Below are 17,883 nucleotides of genomic sequence, written 5' to 3' on the forward strand. Positions count from 1 at the left end.
CCACATAACGATGAGAACTCTTTGTCTCCGGCAACTTTAATTTCTTAACTAATGCATAGTTCAAAAAATTGTGCGTGGCACCATCATCAATGAGAATACGTACTCGATGACCATAAATGGAGCCATGCATACGGACCAAATCATGTGGTCCAACTGTCTCTTGCCACATAGATGCAGTGAGATTACACTCATGCATCTCGGCAGTGTGCGAAACCTCTACCGCAGAATACTTAGGATCAGCATCCAAGGGAAGTGTTTGCACCATGTGTACAGCCTTCTCCTTGACCTTCTCCTTATCCTTATTCTTGCGAGGCAACTGTGGACAATTTTTCTTCTCATGATCACTACCTAAGCAATGATAACATAGTTTCTCCTTCTTGGCCCGTTCAAAGTCTTGTGAAGACAACGGACCACTTGACCCTTTAGACTTCTTTGTGTTTTCAGTAGAATTGCTGGCAAGTTTACGCTTATTAGCATTAAATTGCGAGCCATTGAATTTGGCCGGTCTATCCATGCCCTTCTTATCCATGGTGTCATCAAAGATAAGGGCACTTTGGATAGCCGCTTCCAAAGTTTTAGGATATTGGGTTTTAACCTTTGCCTGATATTCTTTATCAAGGCCTCTAACAAACCCACGAACCTTTTGAAAGTCGTCCAAACCATCTAGCTTGAGAATGACTTCACGGTATTTGGACACATACTGATTAAGTGTAAGACCTTCCATCTTGCACTTGTCCCAGGCTGTCCAACTCCGATCTTTCTCGTTTTGTGGTAAGAACTCCTTTTTAAATGCTGTCACAAACTCCTCCCAAGTCTTAGGGCGAGTTTCAATAGGTAGACTCATCCACCACTTGTAGGCTTTACCTTCAAGTGTGAGACTCGTCTCAGTGACCATAACAGCAGCGGGAGTGCGGCGTAAGCGATGCAAGTCCGTCCACTTGTGTAAAAATGTATGGACCACATCCTTGTTACGATCGCGCTCCTCTCCCTTAAACACAGGCGGCTTCACGTTTTTCAACATAGCCCCTTCTTGCGTTGCAGATGGTGCAATAGATTCTACTATAGGATTTGGAACAAGAGGAGGCATAACTATCGGAATAGGCCCTCCACTTGTCGCCGATCCACTTGCAAAACGTGCCATAAATTCAGTAAAAAGCGTGCTCATGTTTGTGAGATTGGTATTGACATTTGTTATAGTGCGCTCAAGTGCAACTACCCTTGAAGTGAGACGCCCAAACTCTACCGTGTCTACCAAACCATAATCATCTATTGGACTCGCACCCCCTTCGGCATCGGTCATGTTGTCATCCCGATCAGGCGCAACGGCCTGTCGCGAATCACCCACACCACCACCCAAAGGGTGTGCCTCACTAACATCATGCATATCATTCTCAAAATCGAAGTGAACATGAGACGGTTCCGCTGAGGCCATGGTATGCACGTGCTTACAAATAGAGAACGGATTACCTTCAAAAGTGAACTCCAATTGAAGCGTCGTAGAAGAAGTCCTCTTGCATGCACGAAAATCGAGAAGAAATCACCACTTGAGTCGTCAATCAACACATGCATGCAAAAAAGTGTGTTGCATGTAGCATGTCGTTGAAGATCCGTCCACCAAAAACTTCCAAACTTGGAGCATAGAAAACTCCTCTCACAAATTGAAAGAAGGAAAGTTGAAGGTGAAAAGGTCACTTTCCTTGTAGTTTGTGTCACTTTCCTTGTAGTTTGTGTCCTCCCTTGAAAGAATAAGTAGAGCTCTTTTGAAGAGAAGAACAACACAAGTGAAAAGGTGAAGTGGCTAGCACACTTGCCTTGGAGCTTGAGGTTGTGGGTTCAAAACCCCACTCCTTGGATGGTGAAGCCTCCCCCTTGTGCCACTCAAGTAAGGGAGAATTCTCGCGCGCTCGCCAACGGCGCGCCAACGATCGCTCACCGATCGCCTTCGAGGACTGCCGGTCTGCCTTGGTCGCCGCCTTGGGCGTCCGCTGTGGTGGCCGTCTGCTAAGGCCGTACGGACGACAGGTGGGTGGCGGCGCTCGCTGTGGGCTATTCACGCGGACACGCGGACGCGTGCACAGGCTGCGCTCGTGCAGGTCACCGTACGGGCGGCGGCGCTCGTTCCTTTTGCTGCAGCGTTGAGCTCTTTTCTCGTGCAGGTCACGCCGGTCGCCGCTAGCTCTGATACCAGTGTAACGCCTCCGCTACGGCTGCGTCTTCCTCAAGCCGCCATAGCTTCGGCGTGGAGAAGAAGAGAGGGTGGAAGTCGATTCACCTCCCAACCATATAATGACGAGTTAGGGTTTCTCGTTGGGTTTTATAGCAAAATCCTGGCCTGTGTCCACACCTCCTAGCCCGGCCGCCCATCTTACTTAAGAGCCGTGCTAACTTAAATGTGTACACACATGGACCAAACCCTAACGCCCATTAACCCCTGAACCCCGCTAGCACTAATAATACTCTCGAGACTCCGAAAGCTATTAACTTATGCTAGGGTTCGACTTCCGTAGGACCATAGTCTTGACATGGCCATCCGGTCTGCCGTCGGTCTCACAGGCATTACAGAGCATTTTCCCATTGACAAAGTCTGAAAATCTTTAGGAACATTAAAATAAACCAACGCTCCTGGTTCAAAAGACCGAGATGAGCGTCCCCTATCAGCATAAAACCGTGCCCTATCATGAGCACTCCTGATAGAATCCTGAGCTTCGGTTAGCATTTCCTGCATATCTCGCAAGAAATCCCTCGATGCATTAAGCTCGATGTCCTTAAGACCGACATCAATAGGTGCCCTGGGTTAATACCCATACATAAATATGCACGGACTAAAACCAATAGCCGTATATTTAAAACTGTTATAGGCAAATTCCATCATTGGAATATTTTCCAATATGATGATTTTCTAGAGACATATGCACGAAGCATATACTCTACAATCTGATTCATACACTCTGTTTGCCCATCAGATTGCGGATGATCAGAGCAATTCACGTTCAAAGTAACTTCCTCATTGTAAAACATTCGGAATAAAGTAAGAAAATATGGCATTATAACAGCAGAAACCAGGGATTCATCGGTGCCCCGACATATCCACATCTGCATATGGAATAATCGACGTCTCGAGTTACCCATATCAACATAGAGAGTCATCAACGTCTCGATGAGTCACATATGTCCATCCATAAACAATTAGGTTGACATTATAAATCACCTAAAGTACGGAACTAGAGAAAGAAATGCCAACAAAGGAAGAATCCAAATTTCCTTATCCGAACACAACAAGATAAACTTGTTTGAACTCTAAAGAAAAGAGATTTCAACAAGTGAAAATGCCGATGAGATTACCCTCATCAAAACATGCAGGCTATAGATAAAAGAAGTTTATCTAGAGAATGCCCACACTATAACTTCTAGTGAATTTAGAAAATAAGATTGTCTTTGAATGTTGAGGAGGTCAACATGCTAAGTGATGTAAGAAAGGCAACAATCTTGAGCCCAAATTATCCCATAAGATAATATATGTGAGGGATCACTAGCGTCCCATACCACCATGATACCACCCATACATACCTTAACAATTTGAAACTCCCTAGTATGCCGTCTAGGAAATATGAATAAAATCCTCTATAAAAGGAATAAGATGGCCTTATCCAGACTTTCACATACTAAACCTGTCTCTATATACTTGAGACTACATCAAGGAATAACTCCTCCTGAGTACATCATTAGAAAAGAAATTGAATTATTGGTGCCTTTCTAATGATAACTACCCAAAACACAATAAAGTTAGGGTAGAAAAATAACTCACCTAGATATATAAGCAACTAGGTATCCGAGTTGGAATATGTATAAGAGTACAAGAAATATACTCCAAAATTACGTACAAAAAACGAAGGCAAATGCTACCTTCAAAGCACATGTAATTATTCAAAAGATCAAAAGATCCTTATAAAACCATGGATAAAAGCATAGAAGCTCCTTAAATCCATGAAAACCATAGTTGATCATAAAAATCAATGCATACCATCGAATGGACATAAATCATGCCAAAAGAAGCATTAAGATTGGTGGCCAACTCATCAATCCGGAGTATATGAACGTTGTGTTATTCAAATAAAACTCCAAAGTAAGAAAGTGAAACACATGTGTGTAGCACTCAATAAGAAAACCCTAGACATAAGTGATCTAGGCAGAACCTGATGAGTCCATATAAAACTTGGAAAACATCCAATAAAAATCCACCAAAACAAACCGATCAACTAACCCATGATAGAATTTATCTTGGGCTTAAGAAATTAAGCACAATCCACACTTAAATAAGTGCAAAATAAATTATCATGGAAAAGTGTCAAAGGTAAAACACACTTTGAACGTAAATTATAGCCATCAAAAGAAATTAAGGAACATGTCCAAAAAGAATGGCTAAAAAATGGTAAAAAATCATGAATAGATCGTTTAGAATTAATCCAAACATAAATATCCATTAATACGAGGTATAATCGTATTAATAATATGCGAATAACCCGCATCTATCTAATGTCAGCACGAGAAAACGTACTTCAACATTAAATAACCCTCGAAAATATTAAACTCTCAAGAAAAAAAATTTATCATGATTTTTTCCTAATTTTTTTTAATTTATAGGGCCTCAAAATATAATAATTTTGAATTCCACCAAACCTATGTCATGGCATTCCAAACCTATATTTTTCCAGAAAATTTTTAGCAATTTAATTTGCCAAAATACCATTGATATTTTAAAAATACCAATTTTTTAGATTTCTAAAAATAATTTCTAGAAATTTTCTAATTTTCCCTAAGAATCCCATCGTTCACGAAATTACCAATTCCGCCTGACAATTCTTAAATCCAATGAAAATTTTTAATTTTAATGGATTTTTCTAATTTTTTGGGTCAAAAAATATAATTTTAAAGGAATTTGAATGGTCACGGGCGCCCAAATGGACACACCACATGCCAAACACCAACCCCACATTTTTCCAAAATTTAAAATAACCTTTGTCTAATTTTCCACTAATTTTCAGGAATTTTTAAAAATTTTTAAATTACCCCGAACGTATTTAGAATACGAACGGTCAAAAATTTTTGAAATTCCAACGGTTTTCCCGGAATACGGAAAGCCAAAAGTTTTGGGAAAATGAAAAGACAAAAAAAAAAATCGGAATGTGAAAGGTCAAAGGTTTCCGGAATACGGAAGGTCAAAAGTTTTTCCGGAATTCGGAAAGCCAAAAGGTTTCGGGAGAATGGAAAGCCAAAGGTTTTCCGGAAGATGAAAAGCCAAAAAGTTTCAAGAAAAAATTTTCGATAAATTTTTATCTCAAATCCCGTAATTTCTCAAAATTTTTTAGGCTTTTTCAAGTTTTTTTTTCTGAAATATTATCTAAAAGCTTTTTTTTAAAAATTAAAAACTCATTTTTTAAAAAAATATGAAAATAAGCCTTTTTTAGCTTATATCTTCATTTTGATTTTTTTAGGGGGGGGCGTTTTTTTCCGCCGGCTGCTGTGCGCGCAGTCCCCCCCCCTCTCCTGTCGCCTGCACGTAGAGATGTGAGAGAGAGAGGGACTCTCTCTTCTCCCCTCTCTCCTCCCTTTCCTCCAATTTCCATCTATCTCCTCCAATCTCTTCTCTCTCTCTCTCTCTCTGTTAATCAGAGAGATTAGCTTAATCTTTAATTAAGCTTTTTAATTAAGCTTTTTTAATCATAATTATCATTAATTATGATTAATATTTAAAAAATCATTTTAAAGAGATTTTCTCCCGAAAAAAAGAAGGAAAAATCAGATTTGAGAGGCGGAGAGAGTCCCACACACACGGGAGAGCATCTCATGCATCAACACGCTGTCCCCTACTGAATTTCAGTAGAAATTGACAGAAATTTGATCGCATTCCCGCGGAAAAAACCCGCAAAAAATGTATAAAAATACATTTTAAATCAAAAAATGCTCAAAAAATTCCAAAAAAATTAGAAAAAATTTCTAAAATTTCTAGAAATTCAGGGAATCCATTCTACAAAAATATCCACCATAAACTTTATGGTATTTTTGTAAAAAATTCCATTAATGCTTGATTTTAATCATAAAAAATAGGAAAAAATAGCATTAACTCACGGAATTTCCCCGCAACGTCAATTCGTCCATTGAATTGTAGTTACACACGTTCCAATCACCAAATCGATGATCCACGTGCAATTCATCAACACAAATCAACAAAAAATAACATTTTATTAGTAAATATTAAAATTTACTAAAAAAAATCAACAACAGTTAAATAGAGATTGCTCTGATACCACTGTTAAAACCCTAAGATCTCTCTAGATAATTGTTATGCATAAACATGCATAAATCAGGCATAAACTCAACCACGCAACCACCCCCGAGCCCAAGGGATGCACACATGAATAATAAATGAAATACATCATACCTCTACCTTGATGTCCCATACCATCAAGAGGTGTAACTCCAATCCAATAGCATGTAGCTATAGTATGAAATGGTAGGTAAGTAGATATGGACCTCTACACAAGAGACCATAGCATAAGCCTCCAAGCCTCCAAGCTCCCAACTCCCTTGAGTGTGCCCCATGCCCCTATTATATAGGAGGGCCCTCAAGTGACTCTTGACTTTCCATTTCCCATGTGTGACCCTTGGATGCTTGACCCTAACCTTAACCCTTAAGGTTAGTCCTAACCCATGCTCCACTAGAGCTTGTTCCCATGCTCCCATGCTCACAAGCCTAATGTGGGTTAGCCTCCTAGTATATGCACACATAATGTGTATATAACATAGCACACATAATGTACATATAACAGAGGAGCGATTCATGCAATTCAAATTTAGCGCAATCATTAGCCCTGTGCTCCCCTCGTGTCCCCACAGCCACGCATACACCCATGTCACTCACCCCACTTGCCACGAGTGCAAAAATGCTTCCACGTCAGCCCGATGCCCGAGTTCAATATTTTTGGCCTAGTTTCATAGTTTGGACGGCCCAAATTTTAACAAAAAGCACGCCTCACTTCCCAGCCGTAGATCCCATTCTTCTAACACCCGTGTGACTTAGTCAAGAGGTTAGGGGGCCTTAGGCATGGTTCAGACGAAGGCAACAAAAATAACATGAATTTGAGTTGGCAGCGTGCAGTTTGATGAATGGCCACGTTCGAGATGTACGCCCTCGAAAACCTCAAGGGGTCCACCGATCTCACAAGAGGACAGCTGCTATAAGTTGTCCTCTTCCGAGATTGGTGGGATTCGAACCTATGGCCGTCCCCAGAGGACAAGAGCTCTAACCACTTGGGCTATGCCCATTTGGTGATGGGAAGAAAACCATAAACACGTGAATCTACCTTTAGGTGGTGAATGATGGCATTGAGCCATATTGTGATTCTTGAAAATCCTAGGTTTGGATTATTCACCAAAAAAAGGAATAATTAAGATAAGACTAATGTTGAAAGTATTTGGGTTTGCAAAAATATAAGTATATGTATGTATGGTATTTATTTATGTATACTATTTGTACATTACATGGATCACTGCCAATGGATCATTGGGTTTTCCCAAAGCTGACACCTTCTTCACATACTTCAACGGCTCTCTCAGTCTGTCTGTCTGTCTCTCTTTCTCTTTTTTTTTTTCTTTTTTAAATTAATTATTGGTTCGGTTTTCTCTCTCTTTCTCTTCATCAGCTGGCCAGACTGCGTACATTTTTGTCATCTTTCTTGAAGGGTTTCTTATGAAGTTCATATGAACTTCCTTCACGGAAAGCTCTATGTGATAGTAGCCCTCTAGTATGATACAAGTTGACGGTTGAGCTCGAGCATTCATGGTCTTCTTCTCTTTCTCTTTCTTTACATAAATAGCAGCATTTCAATCCGCGCCTTGCTTTTTGAGCTTCTGCAGCCGAGGCCTGTGCCATCATTATTCTTCTGTGGGCGCTCAGATTGGGCTCTGTTTGAGTGAATACATTAAACCTTCCCTGGGCGGGTGCTGTCTGCCCATTGAGCTCCTTCGTAGAGAAGAAAAGCCCAAATTGAGCCGATATAGAGAGAGAGAGAGAGAGAGAGAGAGAGAGAGAATGTGTGTATGAGATTTCTTTTCAATAGCTCCATTGCTTGCTTGCTTGCTTACAGTCTGGTTATATTTTTGCCCTAGCTTGATCTTTACCTTAAAGGTGTCCTGACACACATTGCTGCCTCGGACCTCACTGTTATTCGAAGATAGCCTGCTTCTTGAACCCAACACGATCCCTCCTCTTGAGTCTTGAGTCTTGCGCCCTCTTTCTTTGACAGTTAAAATTGAATGCCCCCCCTCCTGTAGGCTCTTCCCCTAACCTCACCATCACATAAACCACACGAACTGGCTGCACGTGTCAACTCACATTCTGCAATCTTCTCAGCAATCTTGCACTCTAATGCAGTGTAGTGTTATTTGAGTGTTGCCCACTCCATAGCTTGTCTTGAACGAGAGTCCACTAGAGGGGCTTTGCATCCATCTTTAAGCTAAATCTAAGCTGTGACGCTGTAAGCAAAATCCCCTCTTAATAAATCATTACACTTATTTTGGGCTGGACAATTAGATCAAACCCTATTGGTTAATTAAGCCCTTAACACTCCAACTTGTACATTATCAATGGCAGCTAGCTTGTAACCCCAGTGAGGTGCTGCATTTGGCTAAGGTAAATAGGGATTAAAAGATAATCCATGCTCGATTGCAATGGCAATAACCAAGCAACCCTTTTATGCTGCAAGGTTTTTCTTTTGGCTTGCTTGCATACTCTTGGCCTATGCCAGAGATGAAGTGTTCATAGTAACACTGGATGGCACTCATGCTGTGCACAAGTTTGTTGAAAAGGATAGAACTACCAATGCCAGGCCTTTCACTACAAGGTAACTCTCTCTCTCTCTCTCTCTCTCTCTCTCTCTCTCACACACACACACACACACACACACACACACACACACACACACTGATTTCAGAAACATGGGCTATCCAACAAAACACACAACCCTAATAATTTGGGTCTCTAGTAGGCTTCTTGTCTGCATAAGGCCCAACAGCTCTCAGTTCCTTAATAATATGTGGGTTATGTAGCAAAATGCAGATTTTTTATTGATGTAGGTAAGAAGTAGGTTTTCTTGTTTAGTTTCGCCTTAATTTTTCTCTTTCTGAAAATGTGGGTTATGTAGCAAAATGCGCATACAATCTGGATCTGCAATGAGATTTGTTGTTTTTTTATTAGAAACCCAGAATCTCTGACTTGCTCAATATTATGGTTAGAAATGTGGGCTATGGAAATGTTACTTTTTGGAAATGTGAGTATTGCAGCAAAATCACACACACTCTTAATCTGGGTAGCTGTAATTGTGGCTACGGAAACGCAGTGTTTTTTGCTAAATGCAACAATTTAATCCAATATTGTTTTCTTGCTCTGTGTGAAATGTATAGTCCAGCAGCTCGGGCGTACTCTGCAGAGCTAGAAGCCCAGCATGATGAATTACTGAGCAGCACTTTTGGGCCGGCTTCTTACAAGAAGCTCTACAGCTACAGCCATGTTCTCAATGGGTTTGCAGTGCAGCTTTCTACTGAGCAGGTACCCTCTGTTTGGATATCCAGGCATGCTGCACTTTTGGCGCTTGTACAGTAGAAATGGCTGCCTATGTTCTTAACCCTCTCTTGAACAAGCCCATGCATTGTGCTGTTTGCCCCAATGTTGAAGAACAGATTTGACGTGTGTTTTTTTTATGGTTTCAAAAGGCAGATGCCCTGAGAAATTTGCCGGGTGTACGGCGACTGGAAAGGGATTGGCAAGTGGAAAAGCTTACCACCCACACCCCTGAATTCTTGGGGCTTCCCACTGGGGTCTGGCCCATTGAGGGGGGACCTACTGGGGCAGGAGAAGGTGTAATTGTTGGCATCATAGACACTGGCATTGACCCCACTCATCCAAGCTTCTCTGTAAATGGGTCCATCCCTTACCCTCCTCTTGAGAGCTTTCATGGAAAGTGTGAGAAGACCACTGATACCAATGGTCTCTTCTGCAATGGCAAGATTATTGCAGCACAGCATTTTGCAGCAGCTGCTCAAGCAGCTGGGGCCTTCAACTCATCCAATGATTTTGCTTCTCCACTTGATGGAGATGGCCATGGAAGGTACACAGCAGATTTACGTATAGACACAATAGATAGGCATGAGAGCCACCTCCAGTGAAAGTTACTGACAAGTAACAGCTTACTTGTTTCAGCCACACTGCTTCAATAGCAGCTGGAAACCATGGAGTTTCAGTCACCAATGATGGCTTTTACTTCGGTGATGCTAGTGGAATGGCACCTCGTGCAAGGTAAGGAGTTTGATAACACCCATGGGATTTTGTGTCATCGATTTTGAAATCTCGTATTTGCGCCTTTGTAGATGTTTGATGTGATTTTTTGGTGAGTTTGGCTGTTAAAATATTAGATGTTTGATGTGATTTTTTGGTGAGTGTTAATCTTGGACTGAAATGGCAGAATATCTGTTTACAAAGCTCTGTACAGACAATTTGGAGGATTCGTGTCTGACGTTGTTGCAGCAATTGATCAGGCAAGCCCACAAGCGCCAATCAATCAAGTGCATGTTAGCTAGGCAGGGCACTAATGTGTACTAGCAGAATGATGCATGTATGATTTTATGGGTAAGCTGATCTTAGCTTTGTGTTTGTGTGGGGATAACAGGCAGCCAAAGATGGAGTGGATGTGTTGAGCTTGTCTGTGGGACCCAGCAGTCCCCCGTCAAGCATGCATGTAACATTTTTAAATGCATTCGATGTGGCTCTTCTGTCAGCTGTGAAGGCGGGAGTATTTGTAGTGCAAGCTGCAGGGAATGGGGGGCCTTATCCAAGGACCATGGCCTCTTTCAGCCCATGGATTATGTCAGTTGCTGCAGGGCTTGATGACAGGAACTATACAAACTGGATATATCTGGGAAATGGGGCTAAGCTGGCGGGGGCGGGTCTGGCACGTAAGTCGGTCCATCACGATGTCGTTATAGTATCATGATGCCTTATAGTGTGCTTCTTATCATCTTCATACATCATAGAGGAAGCATGAGCTTCATAAGTGTATCATAGAGGAGGCATCATCTTCCACCATCACTGAGTGGAAAGAGAGAATGGTCATAACATGTGAGACTTGTAGATGTCGTTACACATCCCATTGTATTGATGATGTGTTTGATCTTAGCAGCTGCTACCCCCGGGGATCGAATGTACAACCTGGTACTGGCCGAGGATGCATTGTTGAACAACACGGGGTTTTCTTTCAACCCCTCGAACTGTCAACAGCCCGGAGCCTTCAATAAGACCCTAGTCCAAGGCAAAATCCTCATGTGTACTTACTCCTTCAGCTTCATATATGGAGCCTCAACAGTGAAGAGGGTCTCAGACACTGCACAAAATCTCAGTGCTGTGGGCTTTGTCTTGTTCACGAAAACGGACTTGCCTGGGAACAAGTTCAATCCAATCCCACTTGCAATGCCAGGGATAGTCATAACAGATGTGCAGGACTCCCTTGTATGTGACGACTCTCTTGATAAGCTCTCTTGCAAGTAATGTTCTTAACATGGTGCTTTTATGAATGCTAAGTTGGTCCCATTCTTCTGCCAGTCTCTTTTGAACTACTACAACACATCAGATGGAGAGACTTCCGACTCTGGAGCCCAAGCAAAGATAGGAAATGGGATGAGTCCAGACTTCCAAGCAGCAGCTCCACAAGTGGCTCTCTATTCCTCTAGAGGGCCAGGTGTAAAAGACTACAGTCTTCAAGATGCTGACGTTCTCAAACCCAACATACTGGCTCCTGGTTCTCTGATATGGGCTGCTTGGACCCCCATAGGTATAGATGAGCCTGATTTCCAAGGTAAGCTCAGCTTTTAATTGAAGTCCTACTGTCAAAATAGACCTGGTCATGGTATAAAGGAGTCTGTTTTTCAAACAAAACAAGCGTTATGATGGTGGGAAATCCTCTTTATGGTGACTTTGTTCTTCATATGGCGATATTAGGTCAAAACTTCGCCATGATGTCAGGGACAAGTATGGCTACACCTCACATTGCTGGTGCTGCCGCCCTGATCCGGCAAATTCATCCCGAGTGGAGCCCAGCAGCCATTGCATCAGCCATGATGACAACTGCCTCTGTCCTTGATAACAAAGGCGCACCACTTCTTGCTCAGCACTATTCAGCTAGTGGCGCCGTCGCCCTCGATCCTGCTACCCCATTTGACATTGGAAGTGGAGCTATCAATGCAACTGCTGCTCTTGATCCAGGCTTGGTTTTTGATGCAGGTATGGGGGGCACCTTAAGGGGCGCTTGGTCAGTGATGGTAACTAAACTTTGAGCTTGGGATTGGCTTTGTGCTTGTTGTTACATATGCCTTGCACATTCATGTCTGCTATCTTCTGAGGAGACGTTACCTTTTCTGGTTTCAGGATACGATGATTACATCAACTTTCTGTGCGCAGTGTCAGAGGTGGACCAGACACAGGTTCTGAATGCTACCGGTTCGAGCTGCATCCCTAAGGCAAGGCTAGCAGCAGATCTTAACTCCCCATCCATCACCATATCCAATCTGTTGGACACCAGAACCATCGCAAGGACAGTCACTAATGTAGCCGGCAACACCGAGACATACACATCATCATATGTGGCGCCGACTGGCATATCCATGCAAGTCACCCCACAGTCATTTACCATAGAAGCAGGGAGATCAATGGCCTTGTCTGTGGTCCTGAGAGTGGCTGCTCCTTCCACTGGTGAATACAGTTTTGGCGTCCTCTATCTAAGAGGTGATCAAAGGCACTCGGTGAGAATCCCATTGGCCATAAGAGCTGGGAACAGTTAGCTTGATTCCTCCCCAAATTCTAACCCCCCCCTAGAGCCCCAAACCAAGAACATGTACATGATGCTGAGATTATTTGTAGCTTAACCCCCAATAAGCATCGATTAAAGTCTAATGTAACTAAGTTTGGTTGTGAACTTGCCCAGATCAGGAGATTTTGTGGCAAAGGGCCCCCACAACTGACATCAATTCATGTTTTGATTCAACTTTATTTTTAGCAAATGATTGTATGCCGAAGGAGCTTTGATATATATATATATATATATATATATATATATGTGCAACTGATATTACTAAACCCGTCTAAAATTGGCATTACTAACTTTCTTTTTACTACTATTTCGATTCGAAAATTAGCCGAGAGAGATCAATCGCGGGGTGGAGTAAATGGCCAACTCGTCAGGCGATCACTGTTCCAGTGCTGCCTTCCCCCAAATGAAACCAAGACAGAGGGGTTCCGGGTTCAAACCCGCAGTCTTCAGGTCGTGACCGATATGGAAGGTGGTATTCTATCAAAGAAGTAGAAAAAATAATTTAAAACAACGACAAAAGAAAGGTAGGGCACTTTCTTCTAACTAAGTGAACTTGTTTAGTGGTTGATTGGCAAAAACTAACCAAGATCAGATATAGTTGGTTTTTCGCGAAATCCCTCCCACGAGTATGCCAAGGCTTCAATGTATGAATAAATCCCCGTGTCTGCGTGCTCGTTTGGGCACGAAGTGAGTAGTGACATAGAACCCCTAAGACCCGGTGGCTGAAGTTGGGCTTTGGATCCTTATCATAAAACAGGAGCAGTAGTAGCAGAAGCAGCAGGAATCAAGGGGTTTGTATTAGTCTCCTATTTTATTTACTCGAATCCCTTGTCTTATTCTCAGAGACGAGAATGCTCTCAAATATTGTATCTTGGGGTGATTTCTTCGATTGAAAGAATCAAAGCTTGACTGAACCTAAGGAAACTCGTACTACTAGAACCCCGTTTGTAAAATGCACCCCCGCAGAAGGGCGAGCGGAGCGACGGATTCCTGGTTTGTTTAGGAAAGATACTACTAATCTCATCGGGTCGAATGTTTATTATAGTGACTGGGGTGAAGTCGTAACATGGTAGTCGTCACTAAATAAAAAAAGAACGTCCTGTAATTTCTAACCAATTATGTGCTTCAATGTCTTTGATAATGACTAATCCTTGAAGAGATGCAACAAAAAAATCAGAATATTGACTAGATTGAGACATCATTTTACTTTTCCGCCGAATCAGTCGCCGAACTAATTAGACCCCGAATCGGTTGGTATCATGTCCTTCCATTCTGAAAAGTTCGGGAATGAAGAGATAAATTCCTAGACTTTGCTCCTCAATGAGGATCTGGGCGCTCATGAGGAGAATATTCTAGAGACTTCGAACTTTCTTCATTTCTCAAAAGAGGAGGGAACCACACCGATCCATCTCGAACTTGGTGGTGAAACCCAAAAACGGGCTCACGAATACCATCAATATCTACAGGAGGAGTGGAAATGCTGTGTCAGGTGCACCTGTAAGAATATTTGTGTGAAACAACTTCGTGTCCTATACACACACACACACACACACACACACACACACACACACACATATATATATATATAGGACACTTCGTGGCTAATCAATGTATCCTTCACAAACAAAATAATTCATATATTGTTTACTTCATTTCATACATATTAATATATTGTTTACTTCATTTCATACATTGATTAGCCACGAAGGGGTTTTTATACCCTCCTAGGATCTTGGCAACCACTTTTGGTTTGCCACTTGTCTTACTATAGGAGCAGTCGAGGAAAGAATCCGAAATAGGATCGTGTTGTAGACAATTGTCCGAGTTTTGCCTTCTGTCTGCCTTCTTTTGACCTATTATAGACAATAGGTCAAACTGAAGGGTGTCGCATTGGTAGCAGCCTTGTAGGAAGTTCGATAGGCCCAGAGAGTGTTGTCAGTAACTTTTGTTCCCAATCGTTAGCTGGCCTCAATAGTTTTGGTGAGAATGGCACATAGAACTTTGTTGGTGCTTTCTGTTTGGCCATTAGCTCGGGGGTAATATCGGGAAGATTTTCTATGAGTGACAAGGAATTCTTGTAAGAGGAATTGGATTACCTCATTAATAAAGTGCATTCCATTGTCACTCACAATCTCAAGGGGGGAACCGAAGTGTGTGATTACTGACTCATATAGGAATTTTGTAGTAGAGCGTGCATCAGATTTACGGTTATCGACCCATTTTCTGCAGTAGTCCAATGGCAACGATAATATATCGGGCTTGAGTGTACCTAGCCGTGGGGCTAATGGGCTCAATGAAATCAATGCCCCACTTTTTGAATGCTTGCAAGGACACAATAGGGTTCAGGGGCATGTTGTCCTAAAAGCAGGGGATTGCCGCTCGTTTGGCATTCATCACATTGCTTGACATATTCTTCTCCATTAGCCCCATTAAGGTGGGCCACCATAACCCGATTGTGAGGACTTTGCGCGCATTGATATCTACCATAAAGTGCCCCCCCAGCATAGGCAGAGTGAGCCTATTCTAGAAGGAAGACATTCGTTTTCACGGACACAGCATTTGATAATCTCGTCTTTCCCCTACCTGTAGAGTTGGCCTGCAATTAGTTGGTAGGGGGGCCATCTGTTTAATGAGGCATCGGGCACAGTCCTTGTTTAGGAGGGGGTCAATTGGTAAGCCATTGGGCTAGAAAGTGTGCTACCTCCTCACCCCATTCAAGAATTAAACATAATTGGAACATGGCGCCATCTGGTAAATCATCATTAACTCCCACGGCCGGCTCGCCGTTGGGGATTCTTGCCATGTGGTCTACCAAGATATGTTGTGAGCCCTCCGCATTGTGACAGTGAAGTCAAACTCAAGCAAGATCAATAGCCATCTGGTGATTCTTCCTGTTGTACAGGTCTTGTTTACCAGGGATACCAAAAGATAATGGTGAAACTTCTTAACAGTGTAAACCATGGCCAACCCTTCCCTTTCAATCATGGTATAATTTCTTTCGGCCTCGTTTAGCTGGCAGATGGCAAAGCTAATGGGAAAATCCATCTTGTGTTCACCAGGTTGGGCCAACACACATCCAACAGCAAAGGCAGAGGCATCGATGTGGACATGAAAGATAATTTCCCAATTGGGGGACCTTAGAATAGGAGCACTTTCCAAGGCTTTCTTGAGGGTGGTATAAGCCTGTTGGTATTCCTCTGTTCGCTCAAAAAGGATCAAGAGTTTGTAAAGGGCTTGAGCTATATCAACATACATAAAAATGAAATGTAAATAATAGCCAACATGTCCCATAAAAGGATAAACTACCTTAAAATTGGCGGGTGGGGGATGAGCCGCACCTTGCTATTGTCCATGGAGATTCCCTATTGGGAGACAATATGTCCCCCAGGATAACTCCATGCCTAACCCAAAATTGGCATTTGAGTGGGTTCAATGAAATGTGGTACAACCTGCATCTTTCTAGCACCTTACGTAAACAGTCAAGGTGTGCCTTCCATGAGGAGTTGACACAGAGTTTATCCATAAAGACCTCAAGGAATTTCCAAAGATATTCCTTGTAGGCCATGAACATTAGTCGATGAAGGTACCGGGGGCATTGGTTAGTCCAAAAGGCATGATGCAATATGCACAAGTTCCCCATTCTGTAGAGCAAAGGCCGTTTTGTGTTGATCCTTGGGGTTGATCAAAACTTGGTTGTAACTGAAGAATCCATTAAGGAAGCTATAGGCTTCCTTTCCTATGACTTGTTTGAGCACGTACTCAGTGAAGGGAAGGGTAAGCGATAATGATCCCGTAAGGTGGTAGCATGCACACTCTTATCTTCACATTCTTTTTGGGAATTATCACTATGGGTGATACCCACTCTGTGTACTCTATTTTGTAGATGAATTCGGCATCAATAAGTCTATTGATTTCTTCCCAGACCATCTTGGAATACTTAGAATTCATAGGGTAAGCCCTTTGTTTGATCGGTCTTGCTCCATTGACCATAGGGATGGTGTTCTTGACTACTTTGGGAGGTACACCCTTCATATCCATGTACTTCCAGGCAAAGAAATCCTGGAATTCTATGAGTAGAGTGCAACAAGCTCGGTCTCTTCCTTGGTAGAGAGCTCATCTCCAATGTTTATTGGCCTTGGGTCTTTTCTTGGGCCACCAAGTTAATTTCCTTCACCTTGGTTGGACCATCATATGAGGTTCCTAGCTGTCTGTTTGTGGGACCTTTGGGTCAAGTCATATCGCACAAATCTTTTGGCAATGTGGAAGGTTTTGAAGTGTTTGGGCACTTGTTTGGTCTCTTCTACCCTAGCAATTTCTTCTTCTGTCAGTTTTATCTTCTTTTTTTACCTAGCACTAACTTCTTATTGCATTCTTTGTGCATAGAGCGGCAAAGATCTTCGGGTTTGGGGTTTGGGATCGATGGGCTCCACTGGCTTTGGGGTGGTCGTATGTGGACTAGGAGGGAGTTATTTGTGAACTCATTTTGCCATATTTGGTTGAAGTGGTCATGTGCTTCAACTGGCCCTACATATTTTAGCCAGTGGGTGTCTAAATTGGTAGGGAAAACATAGTGTTCTAGCCTAGGGAATCCATCAGGCTTGCGAGTTTTGTGTGGGCATGTTCCCTGTTAAGGTTCCATTGTATCATCCTGTTCCAGGTTCATGAGTGGCGGCATCAGGCAAGTATGTAGTGCTAAGCATGTAGAGAGACATGATCTCCTGCCCCTTCGACTATAGCAAACCTAGTTCCCGTGCATCTTGGAAGTATGTCCAAGGTAGCAAGGATATGCATCCAATTCTCAGAGTCTTCTAGCTCCAAAATAGGTGCACATTCCTTGCTATCCTTTTCCTCATCTGTTTTTTTAATGACACATTTGACACAGGTGGACTGGAGTGGATCTGGTAGTTATTACTTAGTCCTCTACGAAGGGTCTGCCGCTCATGGGATGTACCTTCCATGTGTGTAGGTT

General features: G+C 42.5%; 1 protein-coding gene across 1 annotated transcript; it reads left to right on the top strand.

Annotated features, from left to right (window-relative positions):
• The first annotated feature begins 7,771 nt into the window (after positions 1 to 7,771).
• Positions 7,772 to 13,104, top strand: LOC147641528 (subtilisin-like protease SBT2.6). Its single transcript, XM_086786242.1, has 10 exons — positions 7,772 to 8,900; positions 9,460 to 9,604; positions 9,769 to 10,163; positions 10,256 to 10,351; positions 10,518 to 10,590; positions 10,722 to 11,007; positions 11,232 to 11,557; positions 11,651 to 11,903; positions 12,047 to 12,328; positions 12,473 to 13,104. The coding sequence occupies exons 1-10, from the start codon at positions 8,728 to 8,730 to the stop codon at positions 12,883 to 12,885; spliced, it is 2,442 nt and encodes an 813-aa protein (XP_086642368.1). The 5' UTR covers positions 7,772 to 8,727; the 3' UTR covers positions 12,886 to 13,104.
• Positions 13,105 to 17,883: the final 4,779 nt, after the last annotated feature.

Source organism: Cibotium barometz, chromosome 1 (assembly GCF_041138505.1).
Source record: "Cibotium barometz isolate CiBa-2024 chromosome 1, ASM4113850v1, whole genome shotgun sequence".
Lineage (NCBI taxonomy): Eukaryota > Viridiplantae > Streptophyta > Polypodiopsida > Cyatheales > Cibotiaceae > Cibotium > Cibotium barometz.